The 23833-nt window shown below is 48.1% G+C and overlaps 1 protein-coding gene across 1 annotated transcript in view; it reads right to left on the bottom strand.

The window, feature by feature from the left end:
* The window catches only part of TPR (translocated promoter region, nuclear basket protein), an 81035-nt gene that overhangs the window by 48393 nt on the left and 8809 nt on the right, over window positions 1–23833 (bottom strand). Inside the window, exons 7-21 of the mRNA XM_018572313.1 lie at window positions 22559–22651; window positions 19894–19974; window positions 17952–18039; window positions 16078–16218; window positions 13427–13518; window positions 12765–12962; window positions 12520–12627; window positions 10129–10355; window positions 7736–7899; window positions 6037–6164; window positions 4949–5097; window positions 3783–3945; window positions 2925–3059; window positions 722–862; window positions 462–630 (exon numbers count right to left, since the gene is read on the bottom strand). Coding sequence (XP_018427815.1) covers window positions 462–630; window positions 722–862; window positions 2925–3059; window positions 3783–3945; window positions 4949–5097; window positions 6037–6164; window positions 7736–7899; window positions 10129–10355; window positions 12520–12627; window positions 12765–12962; window positions 13427–13518; window positions 16078–16218; window positions 17952–18039; window positions 19894–19974; window positions 22559–22651 — 2077 coding nt within the window. The remainder of the gene's footprint in view (window positions 1–461; window positions 631–721; window positions 863–2924; window positions 3060–3782; window positions 3946–4948; window positions 5098–6036; window positions 6165–7735; window positions 7900–10128; window positions 10356–12519; window positions 12628–12764; window positions 12963–13426; window positions 13519–16077; window positions 16219–17951; window positions 18040–19893; window positions 19975–22558; window positions 22652–23833) is intronic.

Genomic DNA, 23833 nt, shown 5'->3' with positions numbered 1-23833 from the left:
CCTGACACCCGAAGATGGGTGCTCGGTATGGGACTGGTAGTAGAATAGCAGTGAGAGAAGAGGAGTAGTAAAAGGACAATGCTGGATATGCCAAGCTTGTAAGTATAGCAATACAAATTTGAGAACCAATAGTAATGGGCACAAAGATAGTTGTTTTTTTATTGGGAGGTGGAAGTTTCTCTTTAATTCCTGTTGCATTATGGCAGCCAGTTGTCTTTTGATGCGCAGACGTACTTTATGTATATGTGCAAGTCAAAAAAAAAAACTTCTCCTGCAATGGTGAATTTAGATCATGCTGGGCTGCCTCCCTATCCATGGGGCACATACACAGCCTACTAAAGGCAACTCCGAAGACTGTAACAAACCTGAGCACAGGTGAGACTATGATAATGCCATTGATTTGCAGGGCCCACAGGTAATACAGCAATTCATAACGCTTCATCCAGCCCCCGAAATATTACCTTGCGCAGATGCCGCCTGGCTCGATCGGGATGCCAGCTGAGCTTCGAAATTGCTCAGCTGCTGCTTCAGTGTAGAAATGTCCTTGTTGGCGTTCTTCAGAAGCTCCTTGGTGCTGTTGTGAAGATTTCCCTCCGCTTCATACTGTCTCTTCAGATCCAGAATCTGAACCTAAAAATTGAGATTTTATTACTCCCGAGGAGCTCTAAAAATAACATTAAAACAAAGGACGGACAACAGTCCGGAGTATTAGAAGACTTACATCTTGGTTCTTGCTCAGAAAGTGTTTCTGTTCGATTTCGTGCTCCAACTTCTTCTTCACCTGCGTCAACTCCTGTTCCAGTTTCTCGATCCGGTTGTGGTAATGCTGCCTCATTTCCGTCTCGGATCTTTCCAAAGTAACCTTAAAAAAAAGGAAATATCCAGTTTGTTTAGGATGGAAATAAATTTGAAGTAACATTTCAGGTGAAATAATCCCGGCAGTTCCTAACACCGGCAAGTAGATATATTTGTGCCATCACCCTGGCAATTGGGGATAAAGTTAGGGGGGGCGGCCTGGCCCAAACTGTTATAGTGTGAAATGGTTACACTTGGCCACTCTCATCCCCCACGTGGACATGCCGATACCTCATTGGCTGTACATTTGGCTGAATATTTAATTTGATAAACGTTTCATATGAATTTCAGGCTGTTGAGCTTTCTGATCACCGTGACCGCAGCAGCTTCGGGCCACAATGAGGTCATTTCTCACAGGGCCTTTATTAGGGATCAGGGGTGGGCAACTCCGGCCCTCCATCTGTTGTGGAACTACAAATCTCATGAGGTTTTGCAAGATGGACAGTTACAGATATGACTCAGAGGCATAATGGGATATGTGGTTAAACCAGAGCTGGAGTTGCCCACCGCTGTTGTAGATTTACACCCCTCCCCCCCCCAAAAAAAGAAATAACTTTCGGATATACTTAAATTATAACCCCAATATAGTGGGCCACACACCTAGACCTACCTTGCTAGGAATGATTAGAGAGCTTTATTCTGCAAAAACATCTTGAACAGCCACCAATGAGAGTTGGCGGTGTCTGGAATGGCACCAAGAGAACGTCTATTGCCAGCCATGTACAATATCCGAGGCGTCATATAGAACATGTGATTGTGTATAATGTCCGTGGTATCAGTCATAAAGAACATGCGATTGTCCCTGTATACACAGTAGAATGTGGCTGAAAGTAATGGCGCCATAATCTGGGAAAAAAAATGTTTTGACTCTTTTGGGTAAGCTTTTCAGTAATGTCGGGATCCGTCCCGGCCGTGTCGGTCTCAGTATACCGCGAGCTGTAGCTCCCTATATACTGAGCTTAGGGTGACGGGAAGACGCTAGTTTGTGTCCTCCCGTTACCCTTAGGAGAACTAGACTTAACCCCATAAGCAGGGATCACTGGTGCACTGAACAGAACATCCATGGGAAAGTAGAAATATTGGGTAAGTGGTTTTCCCCATAGTTCTAATGGTCACGGGAGGACACAAACTAGCGTCCTCCCGTCACCCAAAGCTCAGTATACCGCGACCACCGCAGCCGGGACGGATCCCGACATTACTGTCGAGATCCACCCAGCTGCCCACCTCCCAAGTCCGTTCCGCCAGTCAGCGCTGGAGGATCGGACAGGGGAGGGGGGAAACCAGTTCCTCCCATGACGGCTCTCTGCCGGCACAGAATCGAGAAGTGAGCGAGGGACCGCAGCAGCCGGATCACGACATTACTGTCGAGATCCACCCAGCTGCGTGATTGACAGCTGGCTCTGCCTGTCTAGAGGCAGAGCCAGCTGTACCCGCCCCCTCCCCCGTCCGTTCCACTAGTCAGCGCTGGAGGATCGAAACGAGGAGCGGGAAATCCCTGCAAGGAGCCGTGAGTGATAGTCACGGCTCTCTGCAGGGACACGATCGAGAAGTGAGGGAACGCCGGTATGTGTTCGCTCACTTCCCGATCTATTGAGCCGACCTGTGACAGTCTCATTGGCACACGTCGGCTCGTACTATGAGGCCGAGTGAAAAATCACACCTCATAGTTCTCCTTTAAGTGAAATCAGCCAAATGCAAAAAAAAAAAATGAATGGTGTAAAGTACTTACAGTTGGTTTTCTTCAGTAAGCAGCTACAGTCCGAGTAGAAAAGCCTGTCCCCTGCCAGCATGGCGCAGGGAATGACCTTGGCTCTCTGTGCAAAAAGCAGTGGTCTCTCCGCAGAAGTCTGATGGAGGAGTCAGAGCTAGAGCTCTCCAATCAATAGGGAGCTTTGCTGACTGGAGCGCTCTAGTTCCGACTAAGCAGGGCATGGCGTGTCATTTGGCACCGATTAAAACACATTATTAGGTTAGAGATCCCGCTGACCCGCGATAGGGAGTGTCTGCACACAACACTTCGTTATGGATGATGATAACAACTCTTATACTGTACATATGATTCTACCGACCTGGATGGTTTGCAGGTTGGTGAGCAGCAAGTTTTGGCCCCTTTGTTCAGCAAGTAAGCTTGTTCTTTCTTGGCTAAGGCGAGTTTCGGTCATCTTCAAAAGTTCCTTCTCGCGTTTCAGATTTTCTGCTTTAACCTTATAAAAAAAAAAAATCACAACCAGACATGAGAAAAATCTCTCTCAGGATTGGACTGGAATGTAAATGGGGTGGGCAGCAGGAAAGGGGAGCATTTTCACTCTTCTTCCCTGGCTCCTCATTTCTACCGTCATCAACATGCTACGGACATTATAAATAAAACCTTTGCTGTCATTGCATTTCTTATTATAGATCCAATGACATCACTGTCTCTCTGTGCAATGCTCCATAGACCTCCATGGAGCACCTCTACCTCTGTCTCCTGGTTGGGAGATGAACCCTATAGACTTTTATAGGGATCTACCGCATAGAGACAGCGGGGAAAGAGGACTTGTGGTGCGAGATGCTGCATAGAGGAGGCCCGGGGCGGCAAGTCTCAGTAAATATGCATCGGACCCAGTGATGTCATTACATAGTTAGTCAGGTTGAAAAAAAAGACACAAGTCCATCGAGTCCAACCTATAGAGATGCAAAGAAAAAAAAAGAAGAAGAAAAGCCTAAACAGAACACTATGACCACAATGGCCCCCTGTTGATCCAGAGGAAGGCAAAAAAAAAAAACCCCCTATAAAGCACGGGGTTCAATTTGCTCCAACAGGGGAAAAAAATTCCTTCCTGATCCCATAAGGCAATCGGATATTCCCGGGATCAACAACACTCAATCTGTGAGTGTAAAAGGTCCGTCTTTAAAAAAAATACAATAATGGATGTTCTTTCACTTACTTCAGCGAGCGCCAGTTTCTCACTGGCCGCCCTCAGATCTTGCGTCATGGTATGAATGATCTGCTCCTGCTTCTGTGTTGTAGCCGACAATTTTTGGGATTTCTCTTGTAAAGAAGCGATTTCCCGACGGTAGCCTTCCACGTTGTCTTGGAGCATTTCGTACCTGATCCAGAAAAAAGGTTTAAAAATGAGCAAAAAAACTCCCCAAAAAAATGGAACATTAGAAGTTTACGAGCACTTTAAAACCAAGTGCATTGATATTTTTACCCCCCACAGATCCCACCGTCCCCCTCTGCAGATGTATGCTTGCCTCCATCCGACGACTGTGGACTCCCGAGGGGACCTGCATCCCGCGGCACAAGTCTGATCTCTCTTGGCAATGCCTGAACAGTAGACTTCCATAGGGCTCCTGGCCGGGAGACGAGCTCCATAGATATCTACAGCAGGGGTAGCCAACCAGTGGTCCTCCAGCTGTGGTAAAACTACAAATCCCATGATGCATCTCTCTCAGGGAGTCACGTCTGTGGCTGTGAGAATGTTGCAATGCCTCATGGGATTTGTAGTTCCACCACAGCTGGAAGACCACTGGTTGGCTACCCCTGATCTACAGTAATCTACCGCACAGAGACAGCAAAGGGAGGGCTTGTGGCATGAAACGTAAAAAACACAAGAGGCCCGGGGTGCCGAGTTTTGGTAAAGATACTACGCAGCGGGAGGGTGGGATCAGTTACCTGCCAGAGGATTTGTATTTCTGTCCCTCCAGTCCTGAGATTTACCCCGTTCTGCCACACAGCACAGCCCTGTCCGGCTGAGCAGCAGGCATTATTTTCCTCTGCTGCAGTTTAGTAACACTTACAGGCTGGGGGAGGGACAAGCCCTTTAAAATAGACAGTGAAGGAGAAGCAGCAGACTGATGAGCTCATCCCTGTCACTCCGCTCTCTCCTCTCATCAGTATGCTCCTTGTTAGATCACCACTACAGCACACCCTGTGCTGCTCCTTCCTCTCCCGGTCTGAGCCCTGCTATACAGAGGCTGCTAACCTGCCAAAATTTAGGTACCGGCTCCGCTTGTACTAAAACAACACATTTTAGTTATGTATTCCTGATTAGAGAGCTGCATTCATTTGCATCTTTCACATCTGCCCGGAGTTCAGTTTTAGTATTACCGCTTTGAGGCGAATTCTAGCTGAGTGGAGATCCTGGCATTATGAGAGCGCAGCTCGGTCACTTGCTCCTGGAGTTTCTCATTCTGCTCAACCAGGATTTTATCGTTTTCTGCTTTTTCTTTTCTGTAATTCTCAAAAATTTCTTGAAGCTGTGAAATAAAAAGAGAGATGGTCGTGATTAAAGTTCAAATCCCAACAAGCGGTGGGGGAAACCTCTTACAACCTCTGGATGATTAGTGACCTGGTGCGTGCGTGCGTGCATAGGGGGGCAGCAGGTAATGATGGAAAAGCAGTGGTCGAGATGAGAAGCGCACGGATCTACAAAATGGAGATCCTTGCACTGCAGCTCGTCAGGTACAGCTTCCTCTCCAGCAAAGAGAACAGTGAGCAGCGCCAGTAGCGACATCAAATATCACTCCAAATCTGCAGTCAGAGGCAGCAGTGCGTTAAGGAGAACTATGGGGTTAAGGCTTTTCCCCCATAGTTCTCCTTAGGGTAACGGGAGGACACAAACTAGCGTCCTCCCGTCACCCTAAGCTCAGTATATAGGTGCCGAGGCGCAGGAAAGCGCACGGCTCTGGGGAGGGCCGAGGCGCAGGAAAGCGCACGGCTCTGGGGAGGGCCGAGGCGCAGGAAAGCGCACGGCTCTGGGGAGGGCCGAGGCGCAGGAAAGCGCACGGCTCTGGGGAGGGCCGAGGCGCAGGAAAGCGCACGGCTCTGGGGAGGGCCGAGGCGCAGGAAAGCGCACGGCTCTGGGGAGGGCCGAGGCGCAGGAAAGCGCACGGCTCTGGGGAGGGCCGAGGCGCAGGAAAGCGCACGGCTCTGGGGAGGGCTGAGGCGCAGGAAAGCGCACGGCTCTGGGGAGGGCTGAGGCGCAGGAATCAATTTGTTTTTTTTTTAATGAAGGCAATATGTACAAATTTCAGAGCACTGCTCAGGCACATCAACATTTCTAGATGTTACTTATACAACAGCATATCTTCACATTTTGAGTTTAGGTCCTCCGTAAGTGTACACGGATATATTGTACATTACCCAGAACTTTTAATATGGAGCATTTTAGATTAAATGATAAATAGACATCACACCTGCTTGAGAGCAGCCTTGGCTTCAGCAGCCTCGGTGGATTCTGGATGCAGCACTGCAGGGGTCGGGGTAGATGGGGGCTGAGACGTTCCTGGTGACTTCCTTGGAGTTGAAGTTACGGTTACCTCATCTAACACACAATAGAAGAAGAGGTCTTATGAATCCCAATTAACATTCATTGAACAAAGGATATTATTGGGAAAGAATTGTTCAGACATCAGGACAGGAAATGGCAGTGCAGCACTGAACGTCATAGCTGGATGTCTACTCCATCAGCGGTTCTCAGCCCGTGTAACCTCAGGACACATATTTTTCCTCGGTCATTAGGTTGCGCCCCAAGTCACACTGTAATGGAACGCACAGCATGAGGGTACCTGTGGTTGGGAGGTGCTTTTAGGGTACCATTCAAATGAATGGCAACGCATCACCTCCCACACCAGAATGCATGGTAGGTGCGATTGCGTGGTGCAGTGCGTTACTCGCGCAGCACTATGCCATTAACGCACTGTACTTGTGTGAATGGGCCCTCAAAAACACAGACGTACATACACAACCACAGACATTCTCGCTCTCCCTACCTTACGAGAACTGAAGTGGATCCTCAGCCCGGGGCTGCTGTGCTGTGACGGAGCTCCATCCATATGTGCGTTGCTTGTACAGCTCCCTTGCATGCACTGTAGAGGTGCTGGGAGCTGTCACTCCGGTCCAGGACATGTGAGGGAGCTGTAAGCAACGCACGTATGGATGGAGCTTTCCCGTGGCCATAGTCCTAGCCCACCCCACCTCAAGATGACACTTGGCAGCAGGCAGCACATTTTTAATAGCCGCTTGGCACGAGAACTGACAGTGCTGCACTATGGAGGAGGCTGAGGAGCCTTACCTAGAAAAGCAGAAGGCATGCAGTGACCCACTGAACACAGGGTCACGACCCACCAGTTGAGAATCAAGGGTCTAGAGCCAACAGACAAAGACTTTGAGGATCGCTGCATAAGTCCAAAGTGACAGAAATGAATAGAAAAGAACCGATAAGATTAAAAAAATAAAAAGAATAGCTTCACTTTAAAGTCCACCTGGATGACCACCATGGCTCTCGTAATAGATATAGTACAGTAAGTGAGTGTTGTCTCCCTAGGACAGGAAGTGCATTACTGGCAGGATCAACAGATGAAAATTAAAAAAAAGAGATCTAATGCAGCCGCCACATCTAAGGACTTGTAAGCTGCAATACAGGACATTTCTTTTTGGGTTTAGATACACATTAAAGTGACATTAAACCCGCAGATTTTTTAACATAAACCAATACTGTAATGTGCGCCTTACTGTAATCCATGGTTGTTTCCCTTCTCTTTGCTGCTCTTCCTTTAAAATCCATAGCTCTTCTCATGCTGGGGGAGAACTTCTGGTTTGCAGCAGGCTGCCTTGTCTCTGGAATGGATACACAGTGTCTGTGTGAAGGTTCACAACCTGAGCCAGCACTATAGGAAGAAGCACTCAGCTGCAAAGGGAAGTTCTCCCCCAGCATGAGAAGACATGAGGATTTAAAAAGGAAGAGCAGCAAAGAGAAGGGAAACAACCATGGATTACAGTAAGGCGCACATTACAGTATTGTTTTATGTTAAATAAATCTGCGGGTTTAATGTCACTTTAAGCCTTTTTTCCGCTCTACTAGTGAGAATAAGTCAATCATGACACGCTATATACCTGCTACAGGAAATGTGACCCCAGTTGTCTGAGCCAACAGTATGCGATACATGTCACGCTGTCGTATTGTAGATTCTAACACGTGCATTTGATGTTGGCGATTCTCACGGAGCTGTTCCAATTCCGTCTGCACATTTTCTAAATTCTTTCTGAGGTCAGAAATTCTAGTAAAAAAAATATATAAAAATCAGAATAAATACAATATGTTCTGAGTGAATAGACATTGCGTCCACCCATTACAGTACTTCACAACCAAGAAGCGCACTATAGATATAACTATCTTCATAACAAAAAAATGTGCTCGGTTACAGTTTGTAGTACTATTGCATATTGCAGCCCATGCTTAAAATGCGGGATGCACAGACACAAGGGGCAGATAAAGGGGATTTTCACAAGTACTTGTGCAAATCCCCCGATACTATGCGCAAATACCGGCACTTTACATTTTAAAACTTAAGCCCTGAGGCAGCCTTCCTATATACCGCGGCGCCTGTTTACAGCTCCGGTCGCACATCTACTCCTCCTTCCTATAACCACGCCGCCTCCACCCGCAAGACCAACCTGACCCCTAGTGAAACTCTGCACGGCCACCCTGAGATCCTCCTCTTGAGACATCAGGCAGGCAGACCGGAGCAGCAGAGTATGTAGCTTGTTATTATTCTGCATTAATGTAGAATGTATTGCTGGGAGTTGTAGTCCTCTATAACCGGTTGCCATTCTGCATTGCTGTATAACGGATTGCTGAGATTTATAGTCCTCTCTAGCTAATGGTATTAATTTTGCATTGCTGTATAGCTTATTGCTGGGATTTGTAGTTCCCTATAGCTGGTGGTATTCTGCATTGATATATAATGTATTGCTGAGATTTGTAGTTCCTCTACAGCTTGCAGTCAATGGCAGAACTGCCTGGGACACAGCATTTGCAGCTGTCCGTGACGTCACCGGACTCCTCCCCCTTCGTTAACCGACGGAGCCACTTGGGACGGTGAGTTTGCCCAAGAAACTTTCGGCACGAGCCAAGGCCAAGGCATTGGCCTATACACATACAGCACAGCAATGACCTATACACATACAGCACAGCAATGAACTATACACATACAGCACAGCAATGAAGTCATAAAATGAACTAGGATCACACTAATCCAGCACGTTATTGTTCTGAGTTGCCCCACTCAAGCGGCGGCCATATTGAGTGGGGCGCGTGAGATTAATAACGTGCTGGATTAGTGTGATCCTAGTTCATTTTATGACTTCATTGCTGTGCTGTATCTGTATAGCAAAACAAATGATTATCCGCGCTATAGTGCTCTGCCCCAATCTCCTCAAAAACACCCTATTGACAGCTGCAGAGATAGAGAGAAGCTATATAAACTTCTCCCACAATATATTAAACAAAAAGACACCAATGGACTTTCTCAAGGGTGGACGAAACGCGTAGGGGAGGAGCTACACGCTGACGCTAGTGAATGGAGTGGAGGAGACAGAGCTGAGCTCATACAAGCCGATTTTATGTTTTTACAGCGCTGAAATACTCTTTTAAATGTAAGTGTTCTGATTTTTATAAATAAACATCATCTAGCAGTTTTACACTATGTGCCATCTTGGTTTTCTATTTTGAGCGGAAATTAGAGAGATTTGGGAGAGACATCGGGCAGACTCATCATTTTCAGCTGTTGGTGATCAGTGGTGAGGGAGACAACGGACACCAGAGAATTTTGCAGAGCGTTTGAAGACCACGGGGTGGTCAGAATTATCTGGTGAGTGTGCTAGTGTTTGTGCACCTGGAGGTGGATCACTGGTGATTAATTGACGTGGAATTGAAGCACAGAAGTCACGAGTGATTGTGGAACTTTATATACAATGATTATTTGACTCACTGATGTAAAGAAAGTGAACACAAGGATTTCATCACATTTATTTTTAATCACATCAACTTTGGGAATATTTTTATATGGACTATATATAAGTTGGAGTGAACATGTTGTATAATTGTCACTAAGTTTTATAATATTAAAGATAGCGCAGTGTGTCTTTTTGTTTAATGTATGTGTATAGGCCAATGTAGTTGGATCTGTATGCGCGTTATAATTAATCGATGTTAAAAAAATTCGATTAAAATCGAACACGAAAATTGTAAACATTAACACACACGCACACACACACGCACACACACACGCACACACACACGCACACACACACGCACATAGGTACTCTTAAGAATGAGAACACTCAGGGACCTATACGCACACACACGCGCACACACACACACACACACACACGCACACACACGCACACACGCACACACACACACACACACACACACACGCACACACACACGCACACACACACGCACACACACACACACACACGCACACACACTCTCTGATTCTTACTGTGAAGCAGCGAGTTCTTGCTCCTCTTTCTCCTTGGCCTCTCCGAGCTCTCTCAGGGTCACCAGCAGTCTCTGGTTTTGTTCCTGTAACTCTTCGATGTTTCTGTAAGTAACTAAATGCTGAGTTATAACTTCGGAGGAGCTAGTGATGTTGGCAGAGCTCACATCTTCCTCCCTCTGAACATGGTTTCCTCTCGACTCCTCCAGCTCCATTAAAAGAACTCTGATCTGGTGTACAAAATGACAAAATGATCATACGAGTAACAATAAAAAAAGAAAAAGAAAAAATTATACAATTACGAAAAAGGGGAAAAGAGACAGACAAGTCTATTGGTAGAATCAACAGGTAATAAAACTGCTACGAGAGACTCAAACCGCCATGTTAATACTACCGACAATCTACACCGATCAGCCATAACATTCTGAGCACCCCCTAACATTAAGTAGATCCCTCTTCTCCAGGCATAGACTCCACTAGACCTCTGAAGGTGTGCTGTGGTATCCGGCACCAAGCCGTCAGTAGCAGATCCTTTAAATCCTATAGGTTGTGATGTGATCGGCCTCCATGGATCAGACTTGTTTTTCCAGCACATCCCACAGATGATGATTGGATTGAGATGTGGAGAATTTGGAGGCCGAGTCATCACCTCAAACTCCGTGTTGTGTTCCTCAAACCATTCTTCATCCATGTGTGCAGTGTGGCCGGGCTCATTATCCTGCTGAAAGAGGCCGCTGCCATCAGGGAATACCGTCTCCATGAACAGGGGGGGACTTGGTCAGTAACAATGTTTAGGTCGGTGGTACGGGTCACAGTAACATCCACATGAATGGCAGGACCCGAGGTTTCCCAGCAGAACATTGCCCAAAGCATCAAACTACTCCCGCCGACTCGTCTTCTTCCCATAGTGCATCCTGGTGCCATCTCTTCAACAGCTAAGTGACACACATGCGCCCGGCCATCCTCATGATCCATCAGACCCGGCCACCTTCTTCCATCGCTCCAGTTCTGATGCTCACGTGCCCATTGTAGGTGCTTTTGGAGGTGGACACGGGTCAGCATGGGGCACCCTGACCGGTCTGCAACTACACAGCCCCATACGCAACAACCTGCGATGCTCTGTGTGTCCAGACTCCTTTCTATCAGAACCAGCATTCACTTTATCAGCAATTTGATCTCCAGAATCTTTTCTATTATCTCAAATTCTTACGCATGCTCATTTGTTCAGCTTCCAACAGATCAACTTCAGGGATAAAATGTTCACTTGCTGCCCAATACACACACTGCCCGCTTCCAGGTGCCATTGACACCAGATCATCAATGTTATTCACTACCTCTCAGGAGGTCATAATGTTATGTTGCACGAACAGATGAACAAAACAGTTTCAATGGTATATTAAGCAGACCAAAAAAGGGAGAAAATTGAAGTTCATTGTTCAGGTTTACACACTCCTCAAGGAGGAAGAAAACCTACCATAGAATGGTTTGTCAGAGAGATAGAGGATAGAGAATATATATAATGTTTTTTTAGGGCTGGGGAAATGAAAGATTAATTTCTCGATTAATCGTTAAAAAACTTTTTGATCGATTAAAATTATTTTGATCGCTAATGAAAACACTCGCCTCTCCGCCAGCTTCCGGGAGTCCCGTCGGCGATCCAGTGACATCACCGGACTCCTCCCCCCTTCCCCAAGTGGCTCCGTCGGCTAATGAAGGGAAGTGGGGAGGAGCCCGGTGACGTCAATGTCCGTGACGGCTAACGAAGGGAAGGGGGAGGAGTCCGGTGACGTCAATGTCCGTGACGGCTAACGAAGGGAAGGGGGAGGAGTCCGGTGACGTCAATGTCCGTGACGGCTAACGAAGGGAAGGGGGAGGAGTCCGGTGACGTCAATGTCCGTGACGGCTAACGAAGGGAAGGGGGAGGAGTGCACCCCCCCCCCCCCCTTCGTTAGCCGACGGAGCCACTTGGGCCGGTGAGTTTGCCCAAGAAACTTTCTGCACAAGCGCCAGCCAAGGCATTGGCCTATACACATACAGCACAGCAATGACCTATACACATACAGCGCAGCAATGAAGTCATAAAATGAACTAGGATCACACTAATCCAGCACGTTATTATTCCGAGTTGCCCCACTCTAGCGGCGGCCATATTGAGTGGGGCACGTGAGATTAATAACGTGCTGGATTAGTGTGATCCTAGTTCATTTTATGACTTCATTGCTGTGCTGTATGTGTATAGGCCAATGTAGCTGGATCTGTATGTGCGTTATAATTAATCGAAATTGATTAATCGATTTTTTACAAATTTGATTAATCGAACATGAAAATGTTAATTATTATCAGCCCTAGTTTTTATACATACACATATAGACAAGAGGCGGCTTTCGATCTCACCTGCTGAGAAAGATCTTTCACTTGCAGCTCCAGCCTTTGGTTCTCCCTTTCAGCAATCGATGCGATCTTGTTGGATTTATCCGTTTCATTTTGCATCCGTTGAATTTCCTTGGGGAAAAAACAAAGAATGCTGAACAAACATGTTTTCGGTGATCAATGATGCCTTATGGATGCGACTTTATTTCAGCAGATAAAAGGGCTAAGAGGAGAGGAAGGAGTGAAAAAAGCTTTCGGGGCGAAAATACCTTCATTGCCTGCTCCAGTTTAGCAGACAAGTTTGCCACAGATCTCTGCATCCGCTCGTAGTCCTCCCGCTGCCGTTTCAGGATTGGTGCCTTGGCCTCCACCTCTTTCACTATGTCATCCAAATACTTTGTGATCCTTTTGTTTTCTTGTTTTTCTATTAGCAGTTGGTCTTGTGTTTCCATGTACGCATTGTAAAGCTGCATTCAGGAGGGGGGGGAAAGCAGTCACACATATGGAGTCTTCCATAATTTCACTCTGTATAAGGCCTTGTTCACACCAAATGCAGAGCAGATCCGGTCAGGTTTCTGCACATGCACACTAGTCTGACGCGTTTTGGGCTCTTTTTGGTAAAAAAAAAAAAAAAATTAAGTTTAAAATGGGCTTTCAGTGTGTTCCAGGCATTGGCATGCGTTTTTGATGCGTTCCAGAGCAGATCCAGGAGCAGGTAACATAGGGCCTGCTGCAGTTTTTTTCACCTGCTCTGGATCTGCTCTGCAACTGCACGCTGCGATGTGAACTGGAGCAAAAAACACCATAGGAATACATTGGACGCAGTTTTGATCCGGTCTGCACCTGCTCTGGATCTGCTCCGCGCTTGGTGTGAACAAGCCCTTAAACTTAGATAAAAGGCAAGTACCCCCAGTAAATAGGCCCCTTTTACCTCAGTTAACTTCATTCCGGGTCGTACAACTTTGGCCACAGCAGCAGCTGTAGGCGACATGGCCGTTAATTCCTCCTCACTCAGCAGAGCACCTAAAATTAAAAATAACAAATGAAGCGTTTAAAGTGCCCAACATTTTTGTGCTGTTGGCTCTTAAAGTGACATTAAACCCTCAGATATTTTTAACATAAAATACTGTAATGTGCGCCTTACTGTAATCCATAGTCGTTTCCCTTCTCTTTGCTGCTCTTCCTTTTAAATCCTCATCTCTTCTCATGCTGGGCAGATCTTCAGTTTTGCAGCAGACTGCCTTGTCTCAGGAATGGATACACGGTTTCTGCGTGTAGGTTTGTAACCTGAGCCAGCACTACAGGAAGAGGCACTCAGCTGCAAAGGGAAGTTCTCCCCCAGCATGAGAAGACATGAGGATTTAAAAGGAAGAGCAGCAAAGAGAAGGGAAACTACCATGGATTACAGTAAGGTGCACATTACAGTATTGGTTTATGTTCAAAAATCTGAGGGTTTAATGTCACTTTAAATGAATTGCTCTTATTGGGTGCTTAACGTTCCTTTCATTTATATATTCTTAGATTGTAAATGTCTGGTTCATCCTGTCATTTTCCTCTACGCCACTATTTCGAGTGGCAACGCAATTCCACCACCTTCAACAATCGCCACTCACTGTGCATGATCTAGTTTTTCCCCTGAGAGGAAGTCCTGCACTTCTTTTCCTTCCCATGAACCTGCCCCCACGTGACACTTGTCCTCTTGCCTGAACATTACATGAAAGCACACATCCCAGGCGTCCCCTTTAGGCGTGTATGTTCCATGCAGCAGGCCGCTGGCAGATATTTGTTGTGCAATCTGTTCCAGAAGTAGGTCTCATAAGAGTGTAGGCAAGCAACTAATCGGACTGCACAGCTGAAGTCTGTAGCACCCAGTGGCCAGCAAGGAGGAACACACACTTCTAAAAGGGATGCCGGGGACATGTTCTTTCATATAGTGTTCGGGTTTAGAGCTTCGTCACACGCTGAAACTAATATCCGCAAGAAGTTGCAGAGAGTGTTGCTGAGAGTTGCAGAGAGGAGAGTGGATCAGAGAGTGTTTATTGTACCAAACCGGTCAGTATTGGGTGTCCATCAGTTGAAAGAAAAACCCTAAAACAGGATTTTTGTCTGGAACAGATGGGTTATGCAGCTACCTTCGGGTGATTGGACACTGGCAAATCAAAGCTGTTAAGACACCCCTGTATAACCCCTCCCAGCCTGTACCAGTTTTGTAGCAAGGTACCAAGTGGATCAGAGAAGATGCTGGAAGGCCCAAAAAGGACCATCTGGAAATGGTGTAACGTCACCCTTATACTCATAGGCCTGAGTGATAGTTTGCCAAATCCACCTAGTGACAGTGAAATAAGAAGCCAAAAGGTATATCGCTAAGAGGACCAAAGGGCAGTGTTGCTACAGGAGAAAGTGCGCAATGCGTATGTGCGACATGTAAACACAGGAGTGCAACAGCTTCTGCGTTGATGGGGTGTCCTGCCTATTGAACGGACAGGTGAGGGGGCGGGTACAGCTGGCTCTGCCTCTAGATAGGCAGAGCCAGCTGTCACTCACGCAGCTGGGCGGATCTCAACATCGATGTCGGGATCCGCTCCGCCGTCTCAATATACCGCGAGCTGTAGCTCCCTATATACTGAACTTAGGGTGACGGGAGGACGCTAGTTTGTGTCCTCCTGTTACCCTGAGAACTATGGAGAAAAGCCCTGACACCATAGTTCTCCTTAATCTAGGCCTTGGGTGACCTAATAAGGCCCACATGTATGCCAGCAACAGTAAAGGGTATCTATGGTCAAATAAAAAGGAGGCTCACGCCCCTTAATAGCATACGCCTGAGATACCGTGTCGCGAATCCATCGAGAGATGGTAGCCGACGAGGCAGCCCTGCCCTTCCGGGGGCCATTTGCAACGACAAACAGGGAATCCGATTCCCGAAACGCAGGTAAACCCGGATGGCGCGGACCACGTCCAGACAGTGCAGTGCCCTCTCCTTCCTGTGGACAGGCTTCGGACACAAGGAAGGTAGGACAATGTCCTCATTGAGATGGAAAGCCGAAACTACCTTTGGCAAGAAAGACGGCCGAGGCCGCAGAACATATTATTATTATACAGGATTTATATAGCGCCAACAGTGTGCGCAGCGCTGTACAATATAAGGAAGACATTACAATCACAATACAATTCAAGACAAGATGGTAAGGAGGGCCCTGCCCCTGAGGGCTTACAATCTAAAAATGCATTCTATACTGAATACAGTTTGAGTAGAAGAGGATGCATTTCTCTCAGAGCAGAGAGAAGGCCGCCATGACCTAAGTACACAAACAAAAAGAATTAGGGAGGCTGCGAGTGGAAGAAACAGAGCTGTGCCAAGAGCTTTGCATTGCCAGTGTCCATTAACCTGAAAAGGCAACTCGCTAACAATCCCCAAACTCTTCAAACCCACCTTTACTTTTTTAATATGGCCAGCTAGGCCCTCTCCATTTAACTTCCCCAGGTTGCCTACCCGTGCATTAGGATAATTCACCTATGGCCAGTAGCCTAGAGGTGATGAGGCGAGGCTCTGACTGGAACATAACTGAATTGTTTAAAGATTACCTTTCCTTTTGGTGGAACAAAGCAAGTCATTGGCATTTTCAAGCTCTTTCTCCAGTTTGCCAATTCGCTCCCGTAGGTCTTTCTCAACTTGATGTTTTGCAGATTCCATCTCAGAGGACTGATCATGGAGAGTACTGTTAGCTACAGCAAACATAAAAAAAAATGTGATCGATACACAAGGGTAAAATCCTCACACAGACCGCACCAAGCCCCATTCCCTGCTTTCTGTACCACATTCACACTGCCAAGGTAGGTTTGAGTGGTGGCTGAGAGTTCCTTTTTACCACATCTGGGAAACTCGAGTGTAGGACAACAAAGAGCCTGTAAAAGTTGTTTGGGCATCCCTAGGCTGCATTAAAAACAGGGGTCTCAACAGTAAAGCTGTGATCCCTGTAGAAACACTATTAAGAGAACTATAGGGTCAGGGCTTTTCCCCACAGTTCTCCTTAGGGTAACGGGAGGACACAAACTAGCGTCCTCCCGTCACCCTAGGCTCAGTATATAGGGAGCTGTAGCTCACGGTATACTGAGACGCCGCAGCCGGGACGGATACCGACAATTCTGTCCCCCCCCCCCTCCCCCTCATAGTTCTCCTTTAAGCAGACCTCCAGCTCCTCCCTGCTGACCACTGGGTTTTGCAGACATTTACTGTGCAATCTGTTTCAGAAGTAGCTTTAGGAGTGTAATCAAGCAACCGAGCAGCGGCTTACGCATCTAAAATCTGCAGCACCCAGTGGCCAGTATGGAGGAACAGCTCCGACACATCTAAAAACGGATACCGGGGATGTTTTTATATAAAACTCTTGGGCTCAGAGCTTCGCCACAAGCTAAAACTAATCTTTGCCCCAGTATCAGTGACAGTGGGATGTGTGCGGTACACAAGCTACATCATGTGACTGCAAGATAAAAAAAAAAAAGGCAAAAAACACAAACTGCCACCCCCTACACTGCAAGGGTTAAACGCTTACCTTAGCCTAGAGTATAAGCAAAAAGCACTTTAACCTACCTGGCGGTCTGATTATTATTTTTTGTTCTCTTTTTTTGTTTGTTTTCTTTTACTCTTAAAATTCCCGCCGGTTCCGCCCCCTGCGACGCGGACGCTCGCAAGGGACGGAACCCGGATGCCGGCATCGGCCGGAGGACACAGCGGGGATCGTGGACAAGGTAAGAGACGCTACGCTGTAATCCCGAGTGTGGCTCGGGGGGTACCGCTTATGGTACTGAAAATTAACCCCGAGCCACACTCGGGAATAACGCCATGGATGTTAACTAAGCTTATTCCTCACACTCCTCTTCCTCCCCCTCCCCCCCGGCAGCTGGCATCAGCTTGTCCCTCCAATGCTCCTGGATGTGGGCAGGCCCTCGGCATCCTCACAGTGCAGGACTAATGGTCCTACACTGCACACAACGACATCAGAGCTGAAACGCTGAAGAGAAGAGGCTGCAGGGACCAGTTACATGAGGAGGAGCCTGTACCAGCAAGGTATAAGGGGGGTTAACGTGTTTCCTGCTAAAGGGGCGGAGCCTAGGGAAAGTAGTTTTTACAGGTGCCCTAGGCAAAAACATCCATTTAATGCTTATGGTGCAGGAGGAGCCCCACTACAAGGGAATTGTTTTTCATTTCCCCTGGGTTTAATAAGGAGTTGCGCTAATATTGCGCAACATAAAAATTTTCAACTACCACCATTTTATTCTATAGGGTCTTGGCATTCAGAAAATATATAATGTTGGGGGGTTTTACGTCATTTTCAGGCCTAAAATGTGCAATATAACATGGGTGCAAAAAATGAAAAAAGGGCCTCAGTCATGAAGGGGTTAAACCCAGGATATCGCAGGCTGCAATGAAAATAAATGACACACAAAAAGCCATTTACCATCTCCAGCTTCCTTGAGGAGTTTATGAAGTTCTTCCACAGCTCGGGTCAATTCTGCACCCTTCGCCTCTGAATCTTCGGCTGCGCTCTGGACCAAAAGTACAGAAATAGAAAAGTTAGAAATTAAGTTTTTACTGCACATGTAAGGAACAGTCCCTACTCCATAGTTATTGTAAAAGGAAAAACCCAGAAGTGAGAGGGAAAGCTGGAGGACGACGTACAGGAACTTGCTTTTGACACCCCTTCTATGAGGACTCGAGCGCCATTAGCGATTGCCTTGAATAAGTGAATAATCCACTCACAGCGCACACAAAAGGAACATAGCGGGATTAGTAAAATACACAAGATGGGTTTTCATGTTAAACTGAAGTCAACAAAGCGACTCAAGTTTGTCCCTTATAGTGCAGCTTAACAATATAAACAGAATTCCAAGTCACTGCCTTATATATGATAATGACAATCTGTTATTTTCTACCATATTCATTTTAGAGGCACCAATGACAAGTGACTGAGCCGGAGTTTTACTTTCTTTTAAAAAGGAGAACTGCGAGGTCAGGGCTTTCCCCCATAGTTCTCCTCGGGGTCACGGGAGGACATAAACTAGCGTCCTCCCGTCACCCTAAGCTCAGTATACCGCGAGCTGCATACTGAGACCGCCGCAGCCGGGACGGATCCCGACATTACTGTCGAGATCCACCCAGCTGCGTGAGTGACAGCTGGCTCTGCCTATCCAGAGGCAGAGCCAGCTGTACCCGCCCACTCCCCCGTTGGTTCCTTCAGTCAGCGCTGAAGGATCGGACAAGGTAGGGGGGGAAATCCCTGCAGGGAGCAGTGACTGACAGTCACGGCTCTCTGCAGGGAGATGATCGAGAAGTGAGCAAGCGACGGTATGTGTTCCCTCACTTCCCGATCTATTGAGCCGACGTGTGACAGTTTCATTGTCACAGGTCGGCTCGAACTATGAGGATGAGTGAAAATCACTCATCTCATAGTTCTCCGTTAACAGATGTAAGGGCTGCCAACAACATTTATTTAAAGGTTACTTCTTAGCGAGTTTTATACACCTTAGGTATAGGACATAAGAGCAAGAGGTTTATATTTTCTACTAACCAAAACCTTACTACTGAGTCACCGAGACAAAGTATACCTGTGATGATTTAAAATAATACACGAAGGTAAAAACAGCAAGCACCCGGAGATGCCTGCATGCCCACGTCCTAATAGGGGTGCAGCCAGTACTCCCATACCAAGCCTGGGCTGCATCAGGTCAGCACAAGCCAGACTGGCTACCCGTGAGCAGCCCTGATGCAGCGTAATTTCAGTGCGAGAATAGTGCAGTGTCAGCCCAAATATCTCATCTGCTTACTAATACCTCCCTCATCGATCGATTAGCAGTGGCGGAGAGGCAGGGAGGCAAGTGCTGTGAAGCGTCCTTCACGGCACAATCACTGGTGCATTATGGGGCGACATTTTTCTGGAAACTGAACAGATGGCTCACTTCAGTAATGGCAGGGCGCTGGAGGGGCTCTTTTTAAAGGGGTGGAAGTCCTCTGCGGTGTACGAGAAGACACCAGGCATTGGGTACTTAAAAGGTATATTGGGGCGGGTGTGTAGCATGTATATAAGGAGACATGGAGGGTAACTCTGTCAGGTACACTGTACGGGACACTGATCTCTAACACCGGCCCTTCTGCTGCTGTGTAAAATCCATGCGAGGTCTGAAATTCCAGCTGCAAATCTATTGGTTGTCAGACACCAATCCACAAAGCACAAGGAGCAGCGTGCAAGCACCTCTAATCACCTTCTCCTCTTTACAACCCTCAAAAGGTTTTGCATTAGATTGTAGATGTCTACCCACCAAATGTGAACTGTGCACAGGTTAGAAAACCTAGTACACCCGCCCCCCCAAATAAACCAAACCCTTATTCAAGAACCCGCATACCTTATAGAGATTACATAGTTTGACATTCGCTTTCAGCTCATTATGAAACTTGTCCTCTGCGTTTGACTGCTGCTCCTTTGCCTACAAAAGAAAAAAAACCAAAGTTAAATCCTTAGCCCTCGTTCACACCTGACCGTTTTGTAGCGCGTTCTACGCTCGACGAACGCTCTACAAAACGGTCAAAAATATAAACTGCATTGTAGTCAATGGGTCTCGTTCCCACCTTGCTGTATTTCCTCCCGTCCCTAACGCCTTACAAAACAATCCACACCTGAAAAGGTCCAGGTACTACTTTGGGCCGTTTTGTAGGGCATTTTCCATTGGGATACAGCCAAGTAGCCTTGGGAATCGCGCAACTTTTTTCCCGCGAATCGCGGTAAAAAAACGCGCAACAGACGTGCATATGCAATACGCCTAGGTGTGAACGAGGGCTTAAACCTGTAAAAATATACATATGCTGTACACACTCCCGCAATACAAGGACATTGTATTGCGGGAGTGGGGGGGGTGGGAGGAAGAGGACCCGCCATGGGGAGGAAGAGGACCCGCCATGGGGAGGAAGAGGACCCGCCATGGGGAGGAAGAGGACCCGCCATGGGGAGGAAGAGGACCCGCCATGGGGAGGAAGAGGACCCGCCATGGGGAGGAAGAGGACCCGCCATGGGGAGGAAGAGGACCCGCCATGGGGAGGAAGAGGACCCGCCATGGGGAGGAAGAGGACCCGCCATGGGGAGGAAGAGGACCCGCCATGGGGAGGAAGAGGACCCGCCATGGGGAGGAAGAGGACCCGCCATGGGGAGGAAGAGGACCCGCCATGGGGAGGAAGAGGACCCGCCATGGGGAGGAAGAGGACCCGCCATGGGGAGGAAGAGGACCCGCCATGGGGAGGAAGAGGACCCGCCATGGGGAGGAAGAGGACCCGCCATGGGGAGGAAGAGGACCCGCCATGGGGAGGAAGAGGACCCGCCATGGGGAGGAAGAGGACCCGCCATGGGGAGGAAGAGGACCCGCCATGGGGAGGAAGAGGACCCGCCATGGGGAGGAAGAGGACCCGCCATGGGGAGGAAGAGGACCCGCCATGGGGAGGAAGAGGACCCGCCATGGGGAGGAAGAGGACCCGCCATGGGGAGGAAGAGGACCCGCCATGGGGAGGAAGAGGACCCGCCATGGGGAGGAAGAGGACCCGCCATGGGGAGGAAGAGGACCCGCCATGGGGAGGAAGAGGACCCGCCATGGGGAGGAAGAGGACCCGCCATGGGGAGGAAGAGGACCCGCCATGGGGAGGAAGAGGACCCGCCATGGGGAGGAAGAGGACCCGCCATGGGGAGGAAGAGGACCCGCCATGGGGAGGAAGAGGACCCGCCATGGGGAGGAAGAGGACCCGCCATGGGGAGGAAGAGGACCCGCCATGGGGAGGAAGAGGACCCGCCATGGGGAGGAAGAGGACCCGCCATGGGGAGGAAGAGGACCCGCCATGGGGAGGAAGAGGACCCGCCATGGGGAGGAAGAGGACCCGCCATGGGGAGGAAGAGGACCCGCCATGGGGAGGAAGAGGACCCGCCATGGGGAGGAAGAGGACCCGCCATGGGGAGGAAGAGGACCCGCCATGGGGAGGAAGAATCATCCTCAGGTTTGGAGGTCTTGGGTTGTTTGAGTCTTTTGGAACCAGTGGAAGATCCAGGTATGAACAAGAGGAGATGAGGACTAAACGGCACAGCGTCAGTCTGAAATTTTAGCGCCTGTAGTCTTTGCTGAATGAAATTTCCAGGGATACTGTCTATCAGGTCTTGCTGCAAGCATCTAGACCAGTCAGTGACAATCTAGCAAACCACGGCCAAAACAGGCTGCAGTACCCGACAACCTGAACATGGCTCTAGAGCAGGGGTCTCAAACCCCCGGCCCTCCAGCAGTGGAACTACAAATCCCATGATGCATCTCTCTTCGGGAGTCACGTCTGTGGTTGTGAGAATCTTGCGATGCCTCATGGGATTTGTAGTTCCACCCCAGCTGGGGGGGCAGGAGGATTGAGACCCCTGCTCTAGAGAGACTTCAGTTTCTAGTCAGAGTCCTCAATGGCAGAGGAATCTCCACAAAAAGTAAAAGATTTCATTATGATCACGATTTGCTGATCCACCACATGGGGAAGGACAGGACTATTCTTATTATACAGGATTTATATAGCGCCAACAGTTTGCGTAGCGCTGTACAATACAATTCAAGACAGGATGGTAAGGAGGGCCCTGCCCCTGAGGGCTTGCAATCTAAAAGGGGAGGGGCCAGTGATACATGAGGAGGTAGCTGTGTGGGGATGAATGGTTGAGCGGTTAGGTTGAGGTGGGATAGGCGTCCCTGAAGAGATGAGTCTTTAGGGATCGCCTATAGGCAGTCAAGGTAGAATAGTTACCGACTTCTCATTGAAGGGATAAAACTGACACTTAGAAGTGCTGTTGTCTTGAGCATTGTGCAGGGAACGTCAGACTGCTGGGGCCCCCGGATCTCTGTGCTCTGTGGTGGGCAGTGGTCTGGATATTCAGCAGAAGGCATTATAATCCCAGTTACCAGTACTTAAAATATACCTGTGCCGCCTGACTGCATTACAGTAATGAAAAAGATGGACTTCCCAACCCTTAATTCACATTATCCATCTAAAACCACACAGACTTGCCTCTTTTAACTTATTCATGAGATCCTCCACTTGTTTCTGTAGATTCTCATTGCTCGTCTTCAGGCGTTTTACTTCCTCTTCAAATCTATCGACCTGGAAAAAAAATAAGATATTAAAGCCACATTTTTTTTTTTTGTCAGAAACATATCGATACCGAAAAATATAAAATCGCAGAAAAACCGACTACTTCCAAAAAGGTCCAGAGACATACTGCCATCCTTGTACAGCCGCAACCTCCGGCTTTCTCTGCGCAGCCTCCCCTAACCTTCCAGTGAGGAAGCGCACACTCAATATCTCATCACCTCATTACACTGCTCAAGGCTACATCCTGTATGTCCCACGATTGTTCATTCATAGATTTGGCCAATGCAAGGATGCTGCATGCACCGACACACACACAAGACACACCTCTGATCCTCCTCCAGGGGAAGTGATTGACAGAAGCTCCCAAGACAGCACTACTGTCAATCATTTCCCTTGAAGGCAAATGAGAAGAGTTTGTGTGTGGTCTTCCTTTGCGTGTCGGTGCAAGCAGCATCCTCACATCAGGCTATAGTCCTCTCACGAGACGTGTGCACAAATGGGTGGCTATGGTGGGGCTCCATAGGACCATGCAAGGCAACGGGGACACCAAAAACTTGAAAAAGGGAACAAAAAATGGAAAAGCAGCATACACCAAGTGCTGACATCTGCAGCCAAAATGTTTTTTTTTTTTTTTTTAAATAGTGTTTAACCACCTTGGGCCGGCCGTAGTAAAAAAAACGGCCGGCCGGAGCTCTCTAGATCTGAGCGGGCGTCTTTAGACGTCCGCTCAGACACGGCGCGCGCGAGCGGGAAATGACCGCAATTTAAAAACCGGCAGCGGTGCCTGTTAACATACAAGCGATCCGCCGGCTGTAGAGCCGGCGGATCGCTTGTATTTTGCAACGATCGGTGCGGCCCCCCTCCCCCCAGCTGTGCCCGCTGCGAGCCCGAGATCAGCATGGTGGATCAGAGCTCCCTCCGGTCCCCTCTCCTCTGAAAGAATGCGGAAGTGGTGTATAATACATCACTTCCGCATTCTTGTGTCACTCTCCAGCTTCAGAAGCTGCAAAGAAGCTGATGGAGCAGATCTGTGCTTCATCAGCTTCTTTTGGGGGGTCCTAGGTGACATTAGGGGTCTTGGAGACCCCTGATGTCTCCATAAAGAGGACATGTCACATATTTTGCTATCACATAGGGGGCTTTTATTAGACCCCGTATGTGATAGCAATAAAGTTTAGTGAAAAAAAAAAA

This window comes from Nanorana parkeri, unplaced genomic scaffold, assembly GCF_000935625.1.
Source record: "Nanorana parkeri isolate BGI_ZX_2015 unplaced genomic scaffold, ASM93562v1 scaffold1997, whole genome shotgun sequence".
Lineage (NCBI taxonomy): Eukaryota > Metazoa > Chordata > Amphibia > Anura > Dicroglossidae > Nanorana > Nanorana parkeri.
Note: the sequence above shows the minus strand (reverse complement) of the source record. Positions and strands in the feature narration are given on the sequence as shown.